Here is a 24,701-nt window from a genome sequence, read left to right on the forward strand (position 1 = left end):
GTTTATTGGCAAAAAGAGTTCAGACAGACAAATCACAGTACCAATCAAAGAAAAATACAGTAAACGGAATGTGATCTCATTTTTTGTGAGACACCAAAGAGGTGAGCAGTGGGTTGATCAATGAGGTGGTCAATGGGAATCAAAGGAATAATCAGCCTAATCAGGATTATGGGCTGAGCTCCGTTCTTCAGACTTGGCATCCCTGGTAGCTGGATGCCTGGTGTCTGTGCAGGTTTCTTTTATGTTTTCCTTCTCAGAAGACACTATTTGAAATAAATTTCTGAAGTCCAGATGTCTTGTTCCTCTGGCGATTGATTACCCTTGCTTTTGGCAGTGCCAGATCACTGTCTTCTAATAACTGCGATTAGCTGTGCTAAATACAGCAATTAGTAGATGTAAATGCAAACAGAACACACTGCATCCTGTCTGCTCAGATTACCCTGTGGGAGGGTAATGTGCAGGAATATGCACGTGCTCAAATGAGATCAGTTACAGCATCATTGACAAGATTTCATTTTTTGTTTTCTCACCTTTTCTTCTCTCAGCATTGACGAGTTTCTCCAGCTTTTTGTTGCCCTTTGAAGCTAGCAGAACTCAATAGATACACAAGAAAATTGTCCACAACACGATATGTGCAAGTGCCTACCGACTCTTAGACCGCAAAAAAAATGCTATCTTGGTATTTATTTTATTTATTTTATTTTTCATTACTGATTTTCCAGGTCATCTTTACTCGGATTGCAAAGTACATCAGATCTGTCTTCTGATTCCCAGCATTATTTGCTGAGGCTGTGCTCTGAAAATAAAGCTGTGTTTTTCCCGCTTCATATAACATCACTAGTAATAAAGATTTTTGATTTCCAGAATAGCTTGCATTTCAAGCTGGTTATACACGAGGCAGAGATGAACGTGGAGCGAAGTTGTACAGCCGTGTTGATACTGCAGTGTCAACAGCTGCACAGGTTGTGTAGAGGAGCTCTTTTTGAGGGAGAAGAGAGGTCAGTGCACCAAAGAGACGCCTCCAGTTTGCTGGGACAAACAATAACTCGGTGCCTCACTGAGGGCTGTGTGGTTCGGAAAGAACATTTGTGAGGCTGATTTTTGCGAGGAGGGCATGAAAAGAGGTCAGAGAAAATTGGTCTTGTGTTCCCCAGTGTGTGGGTCCTGCACTTTTTCCAGTCCTGTATGCAATGTGAGTGTGGGGAGAGCAGCACACTGGGACTGCCCGTTCCTGCTGGAGCTGAGGAGGGCCTGCTGCAGGGGGAGCAGCATCCCTCTATGCAAGAGCAAATTCAGACTTCACGGTCTTCATCTTACTGCTTGAGGCTGGAACAAGGTGCTCAGCAGTGCGCTTGCACCATGTTGTTCCCAGGGCCCAGGCAGTATCCATATTAATGTAGTATTGTTCCATGCGGTAATTTATGCGGTATTCATTACACCTGAGACATGTACAGGAGCATGTAAAGACATAAAGTGCTAAGAAAACCCAGCAGCAGATTCCTGCCTGACAAAGTCATGTTTTTATCCGAAGTAACACGCTAAGATGGCAATGGTGCATTGGACGGAAGCAATCCGTGCTAGTAAGCGATGCAGGATGGGGAATTTGGGATACCAGAAAGGATTTATTTTCAGTGGAGATGGCCCGAGAAGGCTGCTGAATTTGAGCTTTTAGTTAAGCCAAATAATACAGTGTTGCTGTTCAGATCCAAGCTCCTGTTTACACAGATCTGCGGACTCTGAGGTGGATTGCACAAAAGCGTTGGGTTTTATCCCAGCTCTGCAATGAAAAACTGCAGTGGTCGGGGTTGTGTTTGAATGGCTCATTTGGCAGAACTAGCCATACAACATGCTGTTTTGCTTCACATACATATCAGAGAGCTGAAATATTCAAATGACTGTTTAGGTGTCTGTTTGCCATGTGTTTAAATAAATACCCAATTTGCAGTAATGGTGCATGAAAATTAGATGTACAGATGCATGTGCTTTTGACCCAAAGCTTGTCTGCCTATTACAGACCAGGTCATTTAGCTGGTAAATTCTATTAGTTAATCAGGCAGTTATGCAGGACCCATCACTCACACACTGAGTGTGGAAACACGTGTCACTCTAACTTCCCAACAGCTAGAGAAGCAGCTGCATGCGAGTCCATTAGGATGGAGTATTTTCTGCAACTCAAACTGTTGGTGGTATTTTCAGAGATGAAGTATTATAAAAATGCTTATTTGTTTTCGTACCTTTGTATAAGGAATGTGTGTTTGTAGCAGATGGGCAAATTACACACCTTGATGTTTTCCTTTCTCTATTTTTTTTTTTATTTTCAGGAAACAAAAATCAACTGTGTCCGGCTGGCAACAAAAGGTACGTGGGTCTCTTTTTTTCTGCAAAGCACAATGCCAGCAATATAAAAGCTGCAGTGGTGACACAACTTGATTACAGTTACTATTCATGGTGGAAGCCTATTATTATTATTACTATCGTTATTTATTATTATTATTATTTTATTTTTGAAGGAAGATACTGAAGACCGAATATGTTTCCAGAGCCACTTCACTATATGTGTAAACCCTGTTATTTCTGAAGACAGGGTATCTCTCTCTGTCTCTCTGTGGTTCCTCCATTCCCTTGTTCTATCGACAGCTTTCCTGCCCCGAGGACCATTCTTGCTATTGGCAGAATGTGACTGAAAAAGCTTCCGATTAATTTCGTTTTCTCTGTAACTGCATAAAGTAGATAAGTAAAAGAAGATCTCACGTAAGCCTGACTTTTAATAGGTTTTGAAAATCCTGACCTTGAACACAGCAGGGCACAATTCTTATATCACACCATTTTCATGGTATAATTCAGCGAACTCATAGAGCACATTTCTTATTTTCATTGCATTACGTTCAGAATAGGCCTAGCGTTATCACTAAGGAAAACAGATACAAATGATTTGGCAAAATGTTGTTAAGATGCAATGCTTTGATCCCCAGGCTGCTTCATAAGGTGTAGCTCTTGGGGGACCAATGATGACAATGTCTGGGTTACTTCTTGGAGTTTAGAGATGCTTTTAACAACTCTTCTAAGGACTTCAAAATCACCCCAGGGAACACTTTGCCAGCAAAGGTGTTGGTAAGGCAATTTACTTGTAACACAAACAGAGTAGCTGTAAAAAGACTTCCTCAACACATATCAAGTCTCAAAATGAGTTGTAAGGAAATTATAGGATAATTACCATGGGCCATGCTAGAGGGAGCTCTCCATTTCCCAAACTTGGGAATGTATCTTGTGCTCTCACTTTGTTGTAATGTGGAAGAACCATTACTGCCTGGGGAGTATTTCTGGAGTTTTAAAAATAAATAAAAATGGGCAGGAACTCATGGCCCTTTTCCCTAGGAGGCACCACCCTATTTCACCCTCCAACCTTCATTCTTCTCACTCCTGCCTTGTTGCAATAACAGGAGTCAATTTTAGGTAATTTCCCCTGTTGATTTCTACTTCAGCACCTACTGAGGAGTTGGGAGGGATCAAAGGAGCCCCAGCTAACAGCTGCTGCGTAGCAACAGGGCATTTTCTGTCTTGATGTGGAGCCACTGCCCAGTAGTGCACTCCTGAAGGCAGCACATTGGGGTGCAGGCATTGTGTGGGGTTCCCACCTGCGCAGCTGCAGTCGGTGCTGAGACCTGGTGCTGCAGCCGGGGAGGGCTGTAAGCGGTGTCACCACTGAAAGCTAAGAAGAATGAGCAATTTCTGCCCTCTCTCCCTTTAATTTATGGCTCTGGGGGTCCCTCTATCCTCTTGTTGCTTCCTCTTTAGAAGTTCCTCATAGAATTTTCCTTTAATTCATTTCTCTGGGTTATAGACATTCTGTGTGTCTCAGTCTCCTGTCCATTCCCCCTTGGGTTTTCTGGTCTATGGGTAGTGGCGTGACCATGTGGGGCGTCCTCTTTTGGCTTTCTGGTGGTAGAAAGATAAAGAGCAGGAGTGGGTAAAGTCTGGTAAAAAGAGTCTGCCCAGGGTTTTCCCAGAGCATGCCTGAAGGTCTCTTTGTGAGCTCAGAGAAACTGGATTAATTCATTTTTAGAAACCTTTAACTTCTCCCACTTCAGTGGTTGCTATTTTTGGAGTTGGTGGATGAATGTTGTCACGTGAACAGAAAAGATACTTGCTTTATGATTATTGTTCAAATAAAAAAAATAATAATAATAAAAAAAACAAACTACATAGCTTGATAGCTTAAGAAGTTCCATTTTTAAGCGATCTTTTGATTCTCAGTGTCTGATTTGGGTGCTTCAAACAAGGCTCACATAAGTGTTTGACCCTGAACTGACTTCTGCTAATGGATTTAATTTTCATCAACCTGTTAGTTCACGAAGAAGAGTCAGCAAGCTACCCTTATTCTATTGTTTCTGAAAGATGGCTCCTTTTAAAAAAAGATCTCTTACTAATATTAATTTGATAAGAAAAATAAGAGAGCTGGGTAGAGCCTGATACCTAGAATTTTTTGGTGATCTTATTCTTTAGCGTTTTTCTTGATTGACACGAGTGGGAAAGGACAAAAAAATACAGTAGCTCTAGTGTTTATTACTGTCCCGATGAATGTGGCTTTTGATTTATAGGCACGTCCTGCTTCTTTATATGTGGAGTGTGGAAAATTTCTGTAGAAATCTCCACACTCCCTGTCCTTGCTCTGAGTGTGGCAATTTTGTATTTCTTAATGTCTGACCATTAACAAGGACACTGGAATGTAGCTGTGGCTAATTTTATGCCAGTTTTGGCTTTCCAAACGTACAGTGCTGGCTGCAGCACACAAACAACATAGCACCACAGGCAGATTTATAGCCTTAATAATTTAACAACCCATTAACTGTCCATTGCTGGCAGCTGAACAGTAGCTAAACAATGGTTCTGTGGTTTGTGGATTTTCCATAATTTAAAATTTTTTATGTCATGGGGCAATGGTTCTGTGGTTTGTGGATTTTCCATAATTTAAAATTTTTTATGTCATGGGGCTGTATTCCATCCTTGTATCAGCTCTTTATGAACAGAAGGACTTGGCCACTCAGCATCCAAATCCTGTAGAGGGGTTTGTATCTGCCCCATCTCTACCGGGGTGGTGAAACAGAGGAACTCACAGAGCTATCATTACACTGTGATGTGACCAAAGACTGAGAGTGGGGATGTTCTAGCTGACCTACTCTGTCATGATGTCTTCTGTCTGCTCATTAGGCTGATTATCTTTAATAGCGTTGCCCTGTATTTACCTTCATTTGCATTGCTGTCTCTGAGGATGAGCGACCCTGTGTTCTCCCCTGAACAGAATGATCAGAGCTGCTAGCAAAGATACCACGGTGGTGTCTTCAGTAAGAGGCAAGAAGAAGAAACTTTTTGGAGTTAGGCTGAAATTAGCTGGGCTAATCTCAGCATTGACAGCTTTAAAGGTCCACTTAGACTTTGTACAAGAGAAAATGAAAATTTTTTTGTTTTGTTTGTTTTTCAAATTGATGCAACAAAATAGATGCATACTACAGACTAAAAGTTCACTTCTGGCTACTGGTGTAATTTTTTTTCCATTCCTACAGATTTGACACCCCAGTAGCTCCATTAGTGTTAGTGCAATGGGTTCTGATTCACACCAGTAACAGGAAGATAAGAATCAAGTCACGTTTAAGTGTGGCAAGTGTTCTCCTGAAGTGCTGGATTAGCAAGGGCTGGAAACATGAGTGTGGGAGTAATTAAGCAATAAAAAGTGTTAGGCAGTGTGGTACTGGGGGATTGCAGCACATCTTGGGTGTTGCTGCAAGGCACCTGCTCAGAAGCTGAGGAGCTTTAATTACTCGAGAAGCGCGTGAGGCTGTTCCGTTGTCGCTACTTCAGCAGGCTGAGAGGCAATTTGCTTTGTATGTCCCATTGCCTCAAGACCAATAAAATGGATTTAGACAACTCTTTCAAAAAACGTTCTAGTCCATTAAAGAGTTTTTGGATGTTTCCCACTTTGTCCTCCTCCTGTTTTGTGTTGCTGAGATGTCATTTTCACCATAGACTGCTCACATCAACCCCTGCTCAGCTCAGCTCGGCTCCACACAGGAGCTGCTTCTCATCTGTCATGGGGTACCCTCTTCTGCAGGTTTTTCCAGCGTGCTGCTCCTTGTTAGATGAACTTGATCCTCCTGGTCCCAAGAAAGATCTCTCACATCTTGGTGTGTTGGCTTCAGTGTCAGGGAGGGTGTCAGCATTTCAGAGCACAAGGTCATGGCACCAGTGGTGCACCCTCCAGAGCAGAGCCGGTGGGTGCCCAGGCAGGCAGGTGCATGGATTGAGCTCGTGTCCTCCTGTCAGGCATCTCGGTACGAGTGGCTGATGTCAGTGGAAGGGGCCAGTGGCAGAGACTTGTCATCAGCCTTTGCTGTGGTGACATTCAACAGTCCCATCAGAAAGCTCCCTGTGTTTGTCCAGTCTGTGTAACCATTTCATGCTTTGCCAGTGAGTTTTCAATCCACAGGCAATATTAACCTTTTGTGTCTATGCATGTGTTTAATTTCAGTTTCGTTGGTCTCAGATTTCTGACCACTTCCAGCCATAAACATCTCTCCTCAGACGGGCTCCATCTCTTTGTAAATTACTGGAGCAATGTCATCTTTCATAGCATTAGTCACTTGGATGCATATCATTAGCATAAAACACTCTTTAAAAATAAGCTTATAATTAAATTCCAATTTATTAGCTCTCTGCCATACAATTTGCATTCAACCTGTTTGTTTATTAATTTTGCCATTTGGTTTCCTTGATGGCATTTGTTTTAATACGTCCCATTCTTTCTGAAATAACTTACTTGTTCTCTTTGTTTTAAAACAACATATTTATATTGACACTTTATTAGAGAAAATTGCAACCTCTTACCAAAGAGAGCGATTACCTCTTGTATTCTTAAAGTGCATTAAATTACTTTCACAGTGTAATTGAAACCAAGGCAGAGGGCTCATTAATGGTTCCTTATCTCTTGATATTTATTTCTTCTTTTTTTAAAATTGTTAGTTCTTGCAAATGGAAGAATGGAAATTTAATAACCATTATGAGATTTTTTTTCCTTTTTTTTTTTTTTTTTTTTTTTTTTCTTGTGCATGCTGCCTGGGAACGGTTTTGCTTGTTCTTAGCAGTAATAGGTAGGCAAGAGGTGACCACACGAAACCCGCCCAGCCTCTTGAGCACAGGTGATTATCAGCTCAGGGAAAGGAAGACTGCTGAAACTTCCAGAAGTCTGAGCAGCTTCCTGACTTCTCGTTTCATATTTTGTTTGCACGGGAAAATGCTTTTAAAATTATTCAATCTGCACTATAAAGGGAGCTTTCCCTTATGCAGCGCTTCTGTACTGATGTGAATCAGATGACACCTGAGCAGAGGGTCAGCTGGGGACCCAGGCTGCATGTAAACCTTCACATGAGCATTTGAGCATGGCTGAAGAGGCCCGGGGATCCCTTTCTGGCCCTATGCAGAGGCTGAGCATCTCCCTGAGGGTGCGTGGGGATGATCTAGCATTTCTGCATCAAAATAGCTACTGCGTTTTGTGGGGCTGCTGCTTACACTTAGGCTTCAACAGCCTGGTCCTGCTGTTGAAGAGGTGATGACAGAAGAATGAAGGCTTGATTCTGTAAGTCCTTCTCATACAAGCTTCTGCAGGAATCAGAGACCTTGTGGAATTGAGCCTCAGTAGCATGGTATAAAGCTCATTCACAGAAATGGAGGTGCTTAGAGCTTCTCGAGGGTTTTGCAGTTTGACCTTGATGATCTGTGTGTCCTAAACTGGTCTCGTAGTGCGTAACACTGGAACCAGTACCACTGCTTCACCCCAGAAAATGTCAGTCTAGAAGAGAAACACATCAGTTTGCAGAAACAGCTTCTGCTGCTTTAACTTGATAGGCGTAGGATGACCTGCTGGGACATTGCGGAGTTAGGTTTGATTAATGTCAAGGGATGGGAAAGGAGGGGCGTTTTTTCAGTTTTCGGATGGATTAAGTTTTTGTATAAATGTTCCTACTCCAGTGCTGCATGGTTATCCCTCTGTATATGTACACATGTATATGACTTTATTACTCCACAATTAATTTACACATAAGGGTGGCTGCGATGATGATGGGGCAAAAAGGTACTGGGATTACACTGAAATTCAATTGTTTTTAAGATTAAGATAAATAGTCCTGCTTTTTTTTTTTTTTTTTTTTTTTTTTTTTTTTTTTTTTTGTAGTGGATTAACACCGGCAAAAGGGAACTGCCTTGACAATGAGTGTGCAGCAATCTTGAGACCTTGGACATGAGCCTGAGTCTGAAATGTGACCAATGAAATCACAGAGGAATAAAAGTGCAAAAAATTGGAAAATTTAGGAAGAAAGAAATCCTACTGTACCCAATTTTGCTGCATATGAAAGCTGTTTCTTAGTAGCTTTTGTTCCCTCAAATTTGAGGGCTCGATTTTTTTTTTCTGAAATATATTCTAGTTTTGTAGACAGATAATGTATTTTTTAAACAGATCTAATCCCACTTCAAATCTGTTTGTTATTGCATTTTGTCTTTTGATACACTGGAATGTTATTCCTCTGACAGGTTTATTCTGTTTTGTGCTATTTATTTCAGAGAGTTTCATCACACTTTTTAAGTTGGAGGCATGAAAATGTCTTTTTTTCTGTAACCCTGAACAAGTTTCAGCCTTCTAAAAGTTATTTTTTTAGCATAAGTTCATGTATCACTCTAATTAATTGTTAATAACAGACACACTTATGTTGCTCTTACTGAAAAATATTCCCTGCTGGGAAGACAAATCAAACTTCCTGGCATTTTGATGCCCATTCAACTAGTGAGCATCTTTATTTTCATCAGATTTGGTACCAAGACTGACACAGAGGGATTTAAAATTTCTGTTCTGGGGGCATCCCTAACCCAGGGAGCTAATGAACCAACTTCACTTAATGAGTGAAGAAGCTGGTGCAGAACTGGATGAGGCCATAAGTGAACCGAGCCTGGTAACTGCGGCCCAGTTTCTTGAGGACGTTGTCTATTCCAGAGCTCCGCTGTGCTGTCAGACCCCAAAACTAGGGCTCCACGATTAAACAGTGGGAATGGAGAGGCTGAAAGACAGGCACGATGTTTAAGGTAAGATTTGGGACAGATTAGCAACAGCAGACTGTGGAAAACATCGCCTCTGTAATTGAAAGTGTCCACTGCTGGGAGATGCTCGGAGCTGTTCCAGCAAAGAAGGGTTTTCAGGATAAAAGTGGTTATTGTAGCAGGAGCCAAGTCCTCCTGGAATCAGCGCGGGCATGGATTTACCTGGGGTGCCCTGGGGGCTGTTGTCCCCTTTCAGCAGGACTGCCTGGTGAGAAGGGATGCTGATAGCCCAGTGTGGTGGTTGTGGCTGGTGCTGGGCAGGCAATCAAACCTTTGTTTGCAGCTGAACCACCAGCCAGGCAAAAGAGGAGAAAAAGGTATTAAAAATGGGGAGAAAAAGCTGGGCATTAAAACCAGAAGTGATGGGCAAATCAGTAAGGGTTGGTTTGGTTTTAAACGCAGGAAGCAATGGGTGATGACTTGCTTGTGAAATTTGGGTATTTTTTCCCTCTCTGTCTGAATGTCCCCTGAAACCCCCTGCACAGGGCCTGAGTCATGGGGAGGAGGTGGGGGAGCTGAGCACAGAGGAACAGGAGGAGGGGGGCCTTGTTTCAGAGGACAATGGTGTTGCACGTTCCTAACCCTCATGTGTTTCCATCACCTTAGTGGGGTGGTTGGTATTTCTTCTGCATTTCCCTATATGTGGAGGTGCTTTGGAAGCAGCTGAAGCATGACATGAACAGCGACTGCTGCTCACGTACTGTGGATCATTTAAAAAGGTTTTCATGAGCAATTATTGTTGTCAGTGTCCTTAAATAGCATTTTCAAAGGCATGACAAACCCAAGGCTATTCCAATTAGATTATGTTTCTTTTTCCTTAAATAGATTTCGCAGCCCATGTTCAGAATCAGGTTATTATTAACACAGTAGCTTCTCAGTTTCTTCCAGGAACTGGACACTTAAAAGAACTACACGGTAGCATGAGGACAGGTGACAATGCCATAAAAGTGGTGTGTGTGGAACAGACCATTTCTTAACACCACTGTAGACAGAAAATAAAAATCTTTATTCAAGACATGTCTGAAAGTGCAGCTTCAACTCGGCAAAGTACAGAAGGTTTCCCAATATTTCATGCAGCACACGTAGAGTGTGTATATGCAGACTCCCTAATGCATTGCCTACATGACTCCCTTTTTACTGTAAAACGGCGAGTATCCTCCTTTGCATGCTGCTCAGCCTGCTTGTGGGTGAGGTGTTATCAGCACAGGTTTTGTAGGCCACCGTGGTGCTTAAAGCACCTTTGACCAGCCGGGCTCAGAGGTGGCCCGATTTCAGTGTTCATTATATACCCACCTCTGGACTTTGCTCGCTGTTTTTGTAATTTCTGCAGCTGGTCTGGCTGTGGATTTTTAATGATCACCATGATGAGAGCAGAGTAGGTGCTTAACGGGAACTGGCTGGTGCAAAGGTTAATTAGTTGTTATTCGTGGAGTGTGATGTCTGTTACACATCCATGGCATCGTCATGCACGGTAATGTTTTTGTCTGTATCGGTCAAAAGATTGATCTCTCTCCTCTCTGTGTATATAAGACCATACAAAAATTAAGTCACGTCTGCAAATTTGGACTTTTGGAACATTTATTTTTTTTTTCTCCCCATTTTTATAATTGAAAGCTGAATTTTAAATAGCTCTGCAAAAGAGGAGAGTTAAAATGGAAATGTGCTATCACCCTCTGAACCATCACATCACTTGTAGACATCACAACGGCTGCTCTTTATCCAAGCTCTTCTTTCAAGTAAACGTAGTAACCTTTCTCATTCTTGGGGCCATATATCTGCCTTTAGCACAAATTAAGTGCTTCTGTTCTGAAGAGAGAGGAAGAAAATAGGAGAGAAGAAAAGCCTTTGTGGTGGATTTGCCTGGAATCTCTAGAATCAATTATTCTCTTACTGCTGTTTTTTAATTCTCATTCAGTTTAGTAACACTAATCTTGATTCCTCACTGTGTGTTTACCCTCATCCTCCTACAAATTCAACCTGTATGCCTGATAATCCCTCATATAAATTCAGGTCTGTCTTTCTCTCCAAGACTGCTTTGTTTTGTTGCTCTCTCCACTTACAATATGGTTGAAAGCTTCTGGCTCTCATCATTCTTTCCGCTCCTTTTGAGCTTCTTTAAAGAAATGAGAATGTCTCATTGTACTTGTAAGCCAGAGCGAGTAGGCCTGTGCTGTTTGCAGTCTTCAATAACTGGAGGAGGAAGACTGGCGTAGTGACATGATGTCTAGTGATCGTGTTGGGGATGTTCCTTTTCAATGAATTGCAACAAACAAAGCTGCAGCTGAAATAGAATCTGTCTTAGAATCATAGAATAAATAGGGATGGAAAAGATCTCCAACATCATCTGGTCCAACCGTCCCCCTACCACCACTGTCACCCCCTAAACCATGTCCCCAAGCACCACGTCCAGCCTTCCCTTGAACACCCCCAGGGACGGTGACTCCACCACCTCCCTGGGCAACCCGTCCCAGTGCCTGACTGCTCTTTCTGAGCAGAAATGTCTCCTCATTTCCAGCCTAAACCTCCCCTGGTGCGACTTGAGGCCATTCCCTCTAGTCCTATCACTGGTTACCTGTGAGAAGAGGCCAACCCCCAGCTCCCCACACGTTCCTTTCAGGTGGCTGCAGAGAGCAATAAGGTCTCTCCTGAGCCTCCTCTTCTCCAGACCAAACACCCCCAGCTCCCTCAGCTGCTCCTCATAGGACTTGTGTCCCAGGCCCTTCACCAGCTTCGTAGCCCTCTGTACATGCTCCATCTCCCTTTGGTACCTTACAATATGCAGAAGCGCCAGCACTGCGGGTAGCTCCTCGTCCCAGTGCTCTGATGTGCTGCAGACGGGTCTGCCTGACACAGCCCATGAGTGAGGCAGACAGCAGAGGGCTAGCTAGCAGGTTTTCCTCATCGAGATAGGAAGTGGTGTTATTGTTAGAGGTATCTGGCTATCTGAGATGGTGTTTCAGAGGTTAGATATAATCTGGATCTGAAAACAGGGGAAAACATTATTAAGTGTGGAGATGCTTTAATAATTTGTAGGCAACTTGCATAGAAAGTGCCATGAAAGGAAAGAAAAAGAAAAGGAAATAATGTTTACAAGTGATTTGAGAATAACTGTCTTTTGAAAATCAGCCTCTGGGTCTATTAAGAAATTTTAAATTCAGTGTGCTGCCAAGACATTATATGCTGCAAAGAAATTACTCTGATTAATTGAGCAGCTCATTTGAACTCATAATGACTTTTAACCCATTATTTTTCATTATTCTTTCTGGGTTAATTATTGCTTTGAAGTAATTTTTCTGATTAGTTTTTGTTTCAAGAGTGACTTTCTGCCCAGAGGAGTTGATCCTTTGTTGTTACAACTTTGAGACCAAATGCAGTCACTGCTAGGCTTACTTGCCCCTCCGTTATTTACACTTGCACTGCCCTGGTGGGTGGTTGGTTTGTTTGTTGGTTGACCCCCAGGTGTTTGACCCACCTGTCCCTTTGCCATTTCATTTGCTTTCTCTCCTACTTTTGCTGTGGTCTCAGATATTTCTCTCTCCTGTGCAGTGGTGCTGCTGCTGATTGTGGTACCACTTCCATTGTGGGACTTTGTTCTTTATGCCCTCACCAGTTGGAAATTTGACTTAAATACTGGTCATTTCCTCCTGCCTATGGCTTTTTCAAATTCCTTTCCCTGCCAGTTACATTTTTAATGCAATCTTGTAATTGCTGCTTTAAATAATGTTTCAAATCAGAGTCTGTGAAATAGGCGTTGTAGAAGAAACTTGTATTGTCAGTCCTGCTTAGCTATATACACTTAATAATCATTCTTTCCTAGATGTTCTTAGTATGCCACCTCTGCAGAGAAGGTTACTTTATATCTTGTGGCTTATTGTTTTCAAATAATATATCTGTCCCCAGCTTGCTGGGTGAAAGATTGCCACTGTGTCTTCTTTCACTTAGCTGCCATTTCTGTTTCTCCTTTTTTTTTTTTTTTTTTTTTTTTCCTTTTTTCTGTGAGAGGTTTTGTGGTCTGATAGCATTGTCACAGTGTGTCAGTCCAGAAATGTCAATCCTCAGCTCTGCTGTGTGATACCGAAGGCATATCCTTAATCTTTCCAGATCTGTAAAGTAGATAGCATAATTTATTACTTACCTTGCATGAGCATTAAGAGGGTTTAAAGTAGATTTGAATATCACTCTAGAAATGTATAATGCTACAAATGAATACTTGCTGGTAAGTGGAAGCTTTTTCACTTTTGAGCATAGAAGGGCATAGTCTCCTCATCAATTATTACTGACAAAAACTTGAATTTCTGCTGTTGGAACCACTTGCAAGCCATTGTCCAACTCATAGTAGCTAAACATGTCAGCTCTTCCTTGTGGACAGACGCACTTTCAGCTGAAGCAACCTTCTGAAAGATCTAACTCTGGAATACAAATGGCAGCTCTCTCCACTGGAATTCATTTCGGATTTCAAAATTCCTGTCCTTAAGTTATCAACCACAGCAGTTCCGGCTTTAATCATGATCTGAAGCAAGGGGGAATTTAAAAGACTGTGAAAGCCCCAAGAATCTGGCACGACATCAAGCCATTTTTTTCACTCGTTGCACCTTACTGAAATAGTGTGGGATTCAGGTATCTCTGCATCCACAGCAGCACAGCCTGATTAGATGTTGGGTGCCTGTGAGTGGATTACTGAAGCTGTCCTTCCTCGATGAACCATAAACCTGACTTCTCGTGGGCTGGTGAGCGCCTGTGAAGAGCGCATTTGCTCCTGCTCTGCTCTCTGCACCTCTGCAGTGTCACAAGAACAGTATCTCCCATGAATACATGGCTTATATCATGTTCTGTCTACAGGATGTTGGTCCTTTGTTGTATGAGAATCCTGAAAGGGTTGAAAAAACAAAGCAAATTAGATCAGTGCAGAAGGACTATGATCTTCAAATAGCTCTGAACACATAATGGAGTGCTGGGTGAATGATGATACCTGTGAAAGTTAGATTCATGCCACTGACCAAGCTTTAAGGGCATTTTGTACATTGTTAAGGGTATTTTGTACAGTACATGAATATACATAAAAAGCAATTAGACGTAAATCCCTGAAAGAAACTTGGTCTGGTAGATAATGTACAGATAGGGAGTCAAGGGAGCTGTGGTCTTCACTTCTCTGTCTGTCTTCTATCATTTGCCTTCCTTATTAAGAAAGTAAGCTTAGGGCACAAAATTGTCCTACTTCATGTTAGTGCACTGTAATGGGGTTCTGACCTTAGTGGGAGCCTCTGGGTGCCACTGAAATACACACAGTAATAACAGGAGTGACCTGTTCCATCTATATCCTATTATACCGGTATCCAGCTTTAGTTACGAGGAACAATTTATCCTTGGAAATGCAGTGGAAGTCACCGCTGGAAACTGGTTATAAGGGGTTTTTGTTTGTTTGTTTGTTTTTTTTTTCCACTTTTGATATAAGCAGTATATAAACACTGTTTTTCAGAAAGAAAATTGTACTTAAAGACATTTGTATGAAACAGAGCAGTTTTTATGGGCTCCTGTGCTCAGAAGATTTCAGGTCTGCATGCATGCCTGGTAAAGAAGAGAAGCAAAACTGAATTCTAAACTATTAATGTCTGGAGCAGCAGAAGTCATCTTCTGCAACTGCACTAACACCTCGTAGACCTCCTGCTCCCAGGATGGAAATGTTCTGCTTGCCTATAGCTGGTGGTGGTGCAGGTGGGAGTACAATCCACCATAGCAGATTTTAGGCATCTACAAGAAAATATTGGTGGAATGGCAGGAAAACAGCTGACTTCGTGGGATTGCTTCATTGTGCGAAGATTTAAGAACTAAGACTCAGGAATTTACTTACCCTGTCATATTATCAATTCCTAGGCGCTATCAGCTAAGACAACTTACAAATGGTTGGACTAGTAGCCTAAAGGAATTGTTGGCCTTTGCCAAGATGGATAGAAAGAGTTACATAGAAGATTCAAGTGAATCAGTTACTACAGTGTGTAGGTGTCAGGATGGATAATGAGCCTTTATTCTTTTTCTAGAACTGCAGTAGTCTGGAATGGAAAGAGAAATATCAAATAAAAATGCGCTCACCACACATTGCCTGTAGTAATAAGCAACATCCTGGCAGAATCAAACCAATCCAGGGAATTAGAGGATGGAATTGACAGCACATTCTTTTTTTTTTTTTTTTTTTTTCTTTTTTTAAGCATGGCTCACAATTCATGAGGGCATTCAGATGGTATGAAAAAAAAAAGGGGGTGGGTCTGACTGTGCTGTTTGGTAGAAAGCCATTCTCCAACACCTATCATTTAGGGTCATAGGAGTAACTGCGACTCGAGGGAAGGGTAATTTGGAGTACTTCTTAGTTGCGCATCAAACAAACACATTCAGCCATTTTCAGGATAAAAATTGCACCTTTATCACTTGTTTTGTTATGCGATAGTGTCAGAATTGCTTGTGTGATGGCATATAGCTCAATTCTTGGACAGATTTGTTCTAAGACATGTTGTCAAACAAAGATGGTAATATGCAGCTGATATGCTATTTTATTTTCATGCTCAGAAGTCCTTTTAGTGTATTTTAGATATGTACATAGAAGTTACTGGTAAACTCTTAACTGAATGGGAAAATTGGTGGACACAGCAGAGCAGTACAGCTGTCAGGGACAAAAAGCCGAAAATTACACGTGTGCTTAAAACAGCAAAGACAATTTTTGCTTTGTAAATTTTGTGTTTTCCTGTGGCAAACTAGATTAACAGCTTAGCTTTAGGAAAACTGAAATCGTTCCTTTATCACTGCATGTGGTGTGTTTTCCTGTTTTGCATTTATTGTGTCATTGTTCCATATTTACCCTTCAAGATAAGATGAGAGGAGCCTATAATACGTCATTCAAGAGCTGATCCTCATCCAAGGAAGTTCATCAGCTTAGGCCCTACTCAGAACATATTGGAAAGCCCTAAATGACATGATTTGATCATGGTCACCATTGGGAATCATCTTTGCAAACAGAGTTCTTTTAAACCACACACAGATTAACAAGTGACAAATGGGCAAAAAATAAAAAGTGCAGTGAGGCTTTCTAGTGTCTCACCAAAATATGGACTTGGTTGAAAGAAGTTGTTCCCACAAACAACTGACTGCATGAACAGAAGTGATTCAGCTTTTCCAGAGGGTCAGCAACACAGCTGTGAAAAGAGCAAAACATTACTGTCTTCTAGTGACAACACTGTTTTCACCTACTATTGCCTTTTCTTACAAAGTATGAACTGTACAGGAAGATGTGGCTGACTCCAGCAGCAAAGGTGAAGCCCAAGATAAGGCTGTGATCTCATGTAAAATGAATTCATTTAACTCCATCCGATGCAAATGTGGTATTTTTAGTAGTAGTTAAGTATATTAGAAATGTAATAAAAATAGGCTAACTCAATTTTCAGAATAGCCACAATTCAAATCTTGCAGGGCTTTCGAAATCAAGCTCTGTGGTTTAAGATGTATCTGGGAAAATTCTGTGCAGCAAGTGGTGATATCTGTAAATCTAAGGGATGTAACAAGCACCATGTTGAGTAGTCCCAGCAAAGGGGAGAGGGTGGCATCGTGCTAGGCCCATTTATTGCATGGGCTAAGGACCACTGAAGTCAGATCATAACAAGTAAAAGAAGAAATGCTTTGCAAATCATGTTTCTAAATACACTTTATTTTTAGGTGTGTAGGATGTTCTGTTTTAAAAAAAAAATTGAGGTAGAAATTTTGTTGCCTTGCCTGGGCCACAGAACCCACGCACAGAATACATTAGATGATGTGGAGGGTACTCTGTGTGCTGGATTAATGCTTATTACATGTATAATTGCAGTTGTATGTTTATACAAGCCAGGCCTTCGGTATAGAGAGAAATACAAATGTGTTCTGGTTTTAGAAGAAAAAGTTTCTGCAAATAGTAGTAGGGGATATATAACTGGAAACTCACATTCAGTATTTTGATGAGTAAGGATTGCAACTTGATTTAAACTGCTTGGAATGAAAATTATAACTGCTATTAATCCTTCTGCTTCTGGGTGTATGCTGAATGCATCTGAACATTAAATTCCCCAAAACAGTATAATATTGGAAAATATTAGTCAGTTGCTTTACATGTTTTTTTTTATACCCTACCACTGCTCTGAAATATCTGGCATTATCTGTTATTAAAGGCAAAAAGTTAGGTTAGAAGGTCTATTGCAATTTAATTGCAAATATATTTCTAGGTTTTCAAATGAATGTGAAAACTGAATCATTGCAAGATTTTATTTATTTTTTTTTTTTTTACAAGTTCTCTTTTTGTCTTCTTCTTCCTCTCCCTCTATCTTTTAAGGAGCTTCCACCCAGAATTCCAATGCAGTGGAACCTGAAAAGCAAGTGGACAGCACAGTGAAAATGGCTGGAGTTATAGCTGGGCTTCTGATGTTTGTTATCATCCTCTTAGGAGCAATGCTTACCATCAAGAGAAGGTGAGTTTCTGCTTTGCCTCCATCTTGGCCCTCCTGGCTAGAGTGCTGCTATTTTAATAAGAACAACAGGTTTGGCAGACATAAATCGTTCCATTTGTGTTACAGGGGGCAGCACTTAACATATATTTATGTAATACCACCACTGAATTTGCAGTCCTGGAAGAGATGCCCGTTCTGCCAGATACTTTATCACAACAAAAGAATGGTTGGTACTCCAGAGAGTTAATGATCTAAGAGAAGGGACAGCAAATGAAAATGCAGGGACAAGTACAAAAACATAACGAGCCAATATAAGCAGGCATATGAGCCCAACACAGCTGTGCTCTAACAGAAGAAAAGAATTCTTTCTTAACAGCCAAGAAAAGTAATGTCTTAAAATGATATGATCGGGGGTCTTGTTCCCAAGCAAGTCTTGATGAGACACATTTCCACACAGCGATTCCTTTGTGGCCAGTGTTCAGCTGGAATATTATATGTTGCAAAGGGTTGGAAGTCCTTGAAAGAGTTAGATTTAGTTTATAGGAGGATGAAACTTTTAAAAAAATCATGTATGGTAATGAAATTCATTCAAACAGTTCATTTCATGTGATTTTCTGTGGACCATTTGCACTTATACTTTGTATAAGGCCATTGTAGCAGTTACTGTTTGAAGAGCTCCACATTTACAGTGCAGTACACTGATTCAGCAAACCACTTAGGCAAGAGATTTTCTTAAGAAAAGGATGCATTCTGTATGTATTTTTACCAATTACATTTCTGAGGTGAATTGTACTTTTTCAAAGGTAATTTGATTCTACATGAAACGTGAGCTTGCTAGCCTGGCGGCCCCTTGCCTAGGGAGCGGGTAGTGTTACACGTGAGAGCCTTGATGATGTTATTTGGTCTGCTGCAAGGAGTGAGGCTTGGCAAAACAAAACTCTGCTCCTCTACGATCTCTTATCTCTATGACAAACAGTCACATGCATTAGCCACACAAAAATAGGAGTAGCAGTTAAATCTAGGTATGATCTCCTCTGTAATAATTCAGGGCAAATGGAACAATTTTATGATACAGATGCTGGAGTGGAGGGCTGGTATTCCCAAGGACCTTGGGAGGCTGGAGAAATGGCCTGGTTGGAACCTTGCAAAGTGTAGCAAAGGCGAAGGGTTGCATCTGGGATGGAGTAGCTCCACACAACAGTACAGGCTGGGGTGACCAGAAGGCAGGTTTGCAGAAAGAGGCCTGGAGGCTTTAGAGGACAAGTGGCACACAAGCCAGCAGTGTGCCCTTGGAGGCAGCCAGCTGGGCAGCATTAGCAAGAGTGTAGGCAGCAGGGTGAGGCAAGGGATTATTCTCTTGCTTGCTGCTGGTGAGGTTGCTGTGGTTGTACTTGTGTCCGGTTTGGGGAACCTCAGTACAAGAAGGGTGCAAGTCCAGAGGAGGGCTACCAGAATGGCTGGGAGCTGGAGATTCTCCATCCTTGAGAAGTTCAAAATTTGACTTGGATAAAGCCACGAGGGGCTTCCTGTAAGGGAAACGAGTTTCAGCAGAAGGTTGGACTCGATTACCTTTGAGTGGCCTTTCCAAGTGATGTGATTCTGCGATTTTTCAAAACCGATCACATACATACATATTGACTACTGTGAATTTCTATTGAATTAAATGGAGGTGTGGATAGCCTACATTTTGAATCCAATTTTCGTTGTGTGCAAACACTTGTGATTTTGTGGACAGATGTGCATGCGTTTTGTAGTCTTGTCTACTGCAGTTTTACAGTATAGAGGTCTCTGGTTCCAGTCTCCCAGGAGCTTTTCAGTTCATAAGCAGAGAAAATTTGGTATCTCCAATTAAAAACAAACAAAAATCAGAAAACTGGTTTCAGGAAAAACTGACCTGGCTTTCTGGTAATGCCCAGCTCTCATCCATTCCTGTTACCTTCCTAAACACTCCTTAAGAAAAGCTTTTTTTACAGCTTGAAAAGGAAGACATAAGGAAAGCTGTCATGATGTGCAGAGTAATGCCACATCTAAACATCCTGGTGTGTTTCACAAGCTATTAAGAGTTGATAACATCTTTCATTTCTGTCCCACAATGTGTTATTATTGTAAGTCATGTATATTGCTGGGCAGAAAACAAATGATGATTTTTCATGATGACTAGAAATTCATTATTTGAGAACAGTCTTTCTTGTGGTGCAGCCTGCCAAGAGCTAAATCAGAGAGGTGAGGATACTCTTAGGAGCCCCCACGCTCCCCTCTTCTGAATGCAAATAGGCAAAATCACTGCAGTCTGTAGCTCTGCTTGCTTGCCGTCATTTGCGAAGTTACCCACTGGAATAAACACTATTATAAGAAATAATCTGGCTCATCGACTTTAAAACCGTTTCCCATTTAGAAGCTATAACAGTGCATGGAGAGGTTTGGGATGCTTGTGCTCTCTCGGTCTGCGTAGCGTGCCTCCATATCACTGATGAACCTGCTGATCGTATCGGTTCTGGGTTTCCCTTGAATGGGTACCACCAGTCGCCTCAAATTGAGGCTTGGAGATGCATGTGGACAAGCGTTCCCTGAAGATTAACTTAAGCCTGCCAGGCTTATTTTGTCTGTAACCTAATGTGGTTTGGGGCCGGATTTTATAAAAGGAAAGGCCGCTTTGGGCCACAGATTCATCTGAATTTCTGGGGGAGCACAATGGAAAAGTTGTACTCTGAGAGAACAGCTTAACAACAGAATTGTTCTTTTTCTCTTTTACAAGGAGAAGTGTTAGGAGCTTAAGCTCTGGCATTCGATTTTTGCATTAACCTTACTTGAAAAGAGATCTCCTTTTCAGTTCACTGAGGCTAATGCCTCTGTGTACGAGACAGCGTTGTCTTGCAAGGCAACAATGCAGAAAAATAATTTAATTAGACAGACTTGAGGCATTTCCTTCAAATGGAGCTGGAAAATATCACAGTGGCATTTGTTCATGGTTCAGGACATTATAGTTCATTGGTAATAGACACAGACATGGATATCCTGAATGAAGTGGTTCGCTAACCGGTACAAAGACCGATGGAAGGAGAGAGATTAGAAGAGGAGGAAGCACTGAGAAAGAAAATGATCTGAGATTAGGATTGGACAGGTCATCAGAAAGTGTGGGACACCTCAAATCACTATATTTTTTGAGCCTTTGATATGTAACATGGTAACAAATGTTTCAGTAGAATGCATTTCAAAATCTCGAGCAACCGGGAAATTTCTGCGAGCTGCCAATATTTCGTGGGGTTTAGTCAGACATGTGAAGCTAAATTAAGCCAGCGAGAAAGTTTATACAGTGGACGATTTGGCTTTCATTTTTGCATGTGTTTGTCTGTAGTGTTTTAGCTGAACCTTGGGATCGTGTAGTCTGCTACATGTTTGCATGTGTGTATATCTATGTTGAAAATCTGTGTATGTAGATAGAGTTCTTTTTTTTTTAAATGGCTGTCCTACAGTATTTAAAATTAAAATTGTGAACTAAATTTGTTTGCCTGGATTTGGGGACCCACTGGCTACATGAGTTACATTTTTGCAGCTCCAATATTACTGTATGTATAAGGGCATACAAATTCCTGCGGTGTAATTGAGCCCGTTAATTTCCAGCATGTGAGTTGGTGATCATTTGAACACTGCCACTTCCTTTCATGAGCAGATAGATACAGAATACCTTGAAATACTTTATTTTTGTTGTATCAAGGTATGGCTAATACTCTAAGGAGCTTGTTTGTTTGTACTTAGTATTAATTAAACATATTTGCGCAAGAGATTATATAGGACTGGTTAGTAAAAAAAAAAAAAACAAAAAAAAACAAAACATGATGAAACAAGAAAAACAAGGCATTTATAACCTTCTTTGTGGAGGAAATACCCTTTGACTTTGCACCCCAGAAGGATTAGATTTTGGTCAATTCTGATTTCATCTGGACAGCCTTAACTCCTCTGTAATCGTGACTCACATTTCCCTGGAGTAAAGGATGTGACACTTTTCAGGCTTGTGTGTTTGAGTGGACAAAGTCTCTACTGACCCCTTTAAGTATAAGACTGAGTAAATTGGATCAGACAGCCTGTCACGGGTGCACTGTAAATAAATTTCTTTAAACTGCTGTTGGTAGCAAAAAAGGAGATTTGGGGCTATGTAGGGTCTAGGATTAGCGCCTTCTATGAAAATTTAGCTCCTTATTCTTGATTAGGATTTAGATTGTTACCTTAAAATAATTAAGTAAGACTCAAGAGTCTCTTGAGCAGAACATATCCAAGCTATAGGGTGGAATTACTGTAGGGATATTTGCACATTCAGAGACCCCTGTCCTTTCTGTGTCCCTCCTGAAGACAGGTGGTAGGCAGGCTCTTCAGCTTGTGTTGTACATTGTAGGATCAAGTCGTGTTTTTAGTGATCCCTAATTCTGACCAGTTCTAACAGCTTTGAAATATTCTCTAGGAAGTCCGTTTCCTAGGTTGCATGTTATGGGAGAATTTGAGCCAAAATGGCATGTCCAATTCCAAAATAAAAACCTCCTTTTGTTTGCTTTCCTCTGTTTCCTGTCCTTACAGAATAAATCTTACATAGCTTTCCTCAGCAGCCTTGAGGGATATGCAGCTTTTTATCAAGACGTGGGTCTCTTGCGATCACACATGCCCAGTGGCTGAGCATGAGAAAAGCAGAAAGTACAGCGAGATGTTCAACAGAGAGACTGCAGCTGGGAGGGCTCTGTGAAACCTGACGCTGGTGTAGCTGAGGAGTTTAATTAAAGAATATTTTGGGGTGTGTAGGGGAGTGGGGCTAGCTGTGTGGACTATCATTTCCAACATCCTGGTGATTTTCTTTTTGCTAAGAGGTTCAGAGGAGCTCAGAACTACACAGTGTAGCTCAGTGGCAATCGCTACACCATAACTGGTGCAGTGCTGTCATGTGCAGAATTTCTGAGTTTCAGGGGATTCTGGCATTAGGTTAGCAATATATTTAGGTGTATCTTGGACTCAGTCATTCAAGTAAGCTGGGATTTATCAGGAATCTGACCTGAATTTCAGGTCTATAGCAAGGGCCACCACCACAGACTGTGTCATTTCAGCGTAATCCTCTCATACACTTGTAGTCAGCTGTTTCTTCCCAGGGGAAACCTCTTCATGGGACAGCAGACTGGGAATGTATGAGGAAATGGGGCAGGTTGTATTTCTAACAACAACAAGAGAAATACCAATTGTGCAAGTTGTGATATGCTCAGTCAGTGCATAGCAAAGAGAGCAGTTGTGCCCAGAGAGTAACCCTGCTGAATCTAGCTTCCACGTGTGCTTATGAAAGTTGTATTCGCAGCAGCCATAAAAGCAAACACTCGAATCCTTTGTCTATCCTTGTAAGCATTTCCTAGTATTTGTAGTCCCTTGAAGTCCCTTCAAAGATGGGACTTCAAAATTATGTAAAAGGTTGAATTTTGTTTCTCATTGTTTTTCTCCATCTTGACTGTGACTACCACTGTTGAGGCTGCCTTGTGCCTTGCTGTTAATCTGCAATAACGTGTGCTATATCTGTTGCAAAAGAGCATTTTTAGATAAGCTCTTCTTAAGTTATAAAAAGGGAAGACATCACTGTTATAACTGTTATAACAAGTTATAACTGGCTGGCAGGACTCATTTTATGTTGCTGTGTAAAAATGTTCTGAAATCACAATGATGCAGAAAGCTAATACATAACCAAGGGATCATCTATAAATATGTAGTGGTGTTTGAATTGTTAATGATCTATTTGCATTTTAGAGTTCAAAGCTTTGTTTATCATTGCACAATTTGTTCATTGTCTAAACATCCTGAAATTGAGATATTTTTACATTGCCATTTTACTACTTGTTATTTAATTGATAGCACTTAGTTAATCCTTTCCATTCCAAAAATCTCAAAGCACTTTATAGGCAAAGGTAAGTCTCATTATCTGTGTTATTGACATGGCAAAGTAGAGGAAGAAATTGGTGAAGGGATTCATTCATGTGTGTGATGTGAGTCAGTAGCAGAAGTGGAAACGCACCCGTGTGCTCTGTCTTCAGTTTGGCATGCATTCCTCAGGACCTACACCTCCTGACAAATGTTTAGAAAAATAAGAAGCTCAGTACCAGTGGCAGCACAAATACTTTATATTTTCTTTTAATAATAATAACAGTAAAAATAATAAAATAAGAATAAAAATAAAATTAATAAAATAAGAATAAAAACAATAAAAAAGAGGTCATATAAATCTAATTATGTATTCTTCTTTCTTTTCCTATTTTGGATATTTTGTTCATCTGACTGGCCGTCAATATTTAGAAGAAATGCATACTCCTACTCCTATTACTTGTAAGTATCTAGCTGGGGACGATGTTTCTTAAGCATGCTTACTGTGGTAATTTTGTGCTTTGTTGTATTCTTTTCTTTTATATCTTCTTTAACCATTTCATCTTGTCTTTCCAGCAGCTTGTGTTTTATTTTTCTTTCACGCTACTGTACTTACCCTGTTTCACCATTTCATCTTTAACTATGCCTGCAACCACAAACATCCATAGATTTGTCAGTTATGATTTATAGATGTTCAAATGCTAAAAAACAAATACAGAATGTCCCAAATGCACCTTTTTTAATTGTCCACTATATTTAGCCAGACTGCAGGGAAATTCACACCTGAAAGGGGAATTTCTCAGGTATGGATATAAGTATTTTAAAAATGCAATGTTTTTGGCAATTAGGACTTGATCTCAGCCAATATCCCTGTTCCTGGAGCTGCCAGGTTCTGAGTGCCATTTTAGACCCATAGATGATGAAGCAGTTCAGATTTTCAGATCTAAATCACCTGTCCTGTCCTAATGACAATGCTGCATAATTAGGGCAGTTAAGGCACGTGAAAATGCTTCACACACCAGTACTTTCTGGAGCCATCTGTTACCTAAAGGTTGAAGGGCTGGAAAGTAATCAGGGCCAAGCTGTTTCTGCCACGATAACAGTTGTCTGAGGATCAGGAGGAGGGGAGGACTGGATCAATGATTTGAAGAAGGAGTCCTGAAGAATTGAGGTGGATGCCTTTGCTGTCACCAGAGAGTTGGGAGAGATGGAGAAGGCAACTGT

The 24,701-nt window shown here is 41.0% G+C and overlaps 1 protein-coding gene across 9 annotated transcripts in view; it reads left to right on the forward strand.

Moving 5' to 3' along the window:
• PTPRT (protein tyrosine phosphatase receptor type T) overlaps positions 1-24,701 on the forward strand; it is a 446,868-nt gene that overhangs the window by 357,554 nt on the left and 64,613 nt on the right. For 6 of the 9 annotated variants that reach the window (XM_032198172.1, XM_032198173.1, XM_032198174.1 and 3 more), the window contains exons 13-15: positions 2,322-2,358; positions 17,483-17,618; positions 23,874-23,939. In XM_032198172.1, coding sequence (XP_032054063.1) covers positions 2,322-2,358; positions 17,483-17,618; positions 23,874-23,939 — 239 coding nt within the window. The remainder of the gene's footprint in view (positions 1-2,321; positions 2,359-17,482; positions 17,619-23,873; positions 23,940-24,701) is intronic. The other 3 variants (XM_032198175.1, XM_032198177.1, XM_032198178.1) reach the window with 1 other exon arrangement.

This window comes from Aythya fuligula, chromosome 16 (genome assembly GCF_009819795.1).
Source record: "Aythya fuligula isolate bAytFul2 chromosome 16, bAytFul2.pri, whole genome shotgun sequence".
Classification (NCBI taxonomy): Eukaryota; Metazoa; Chordata; class Aves; order Anseriformes; family Anatidae; genus Aythya; species Aythya fuligula.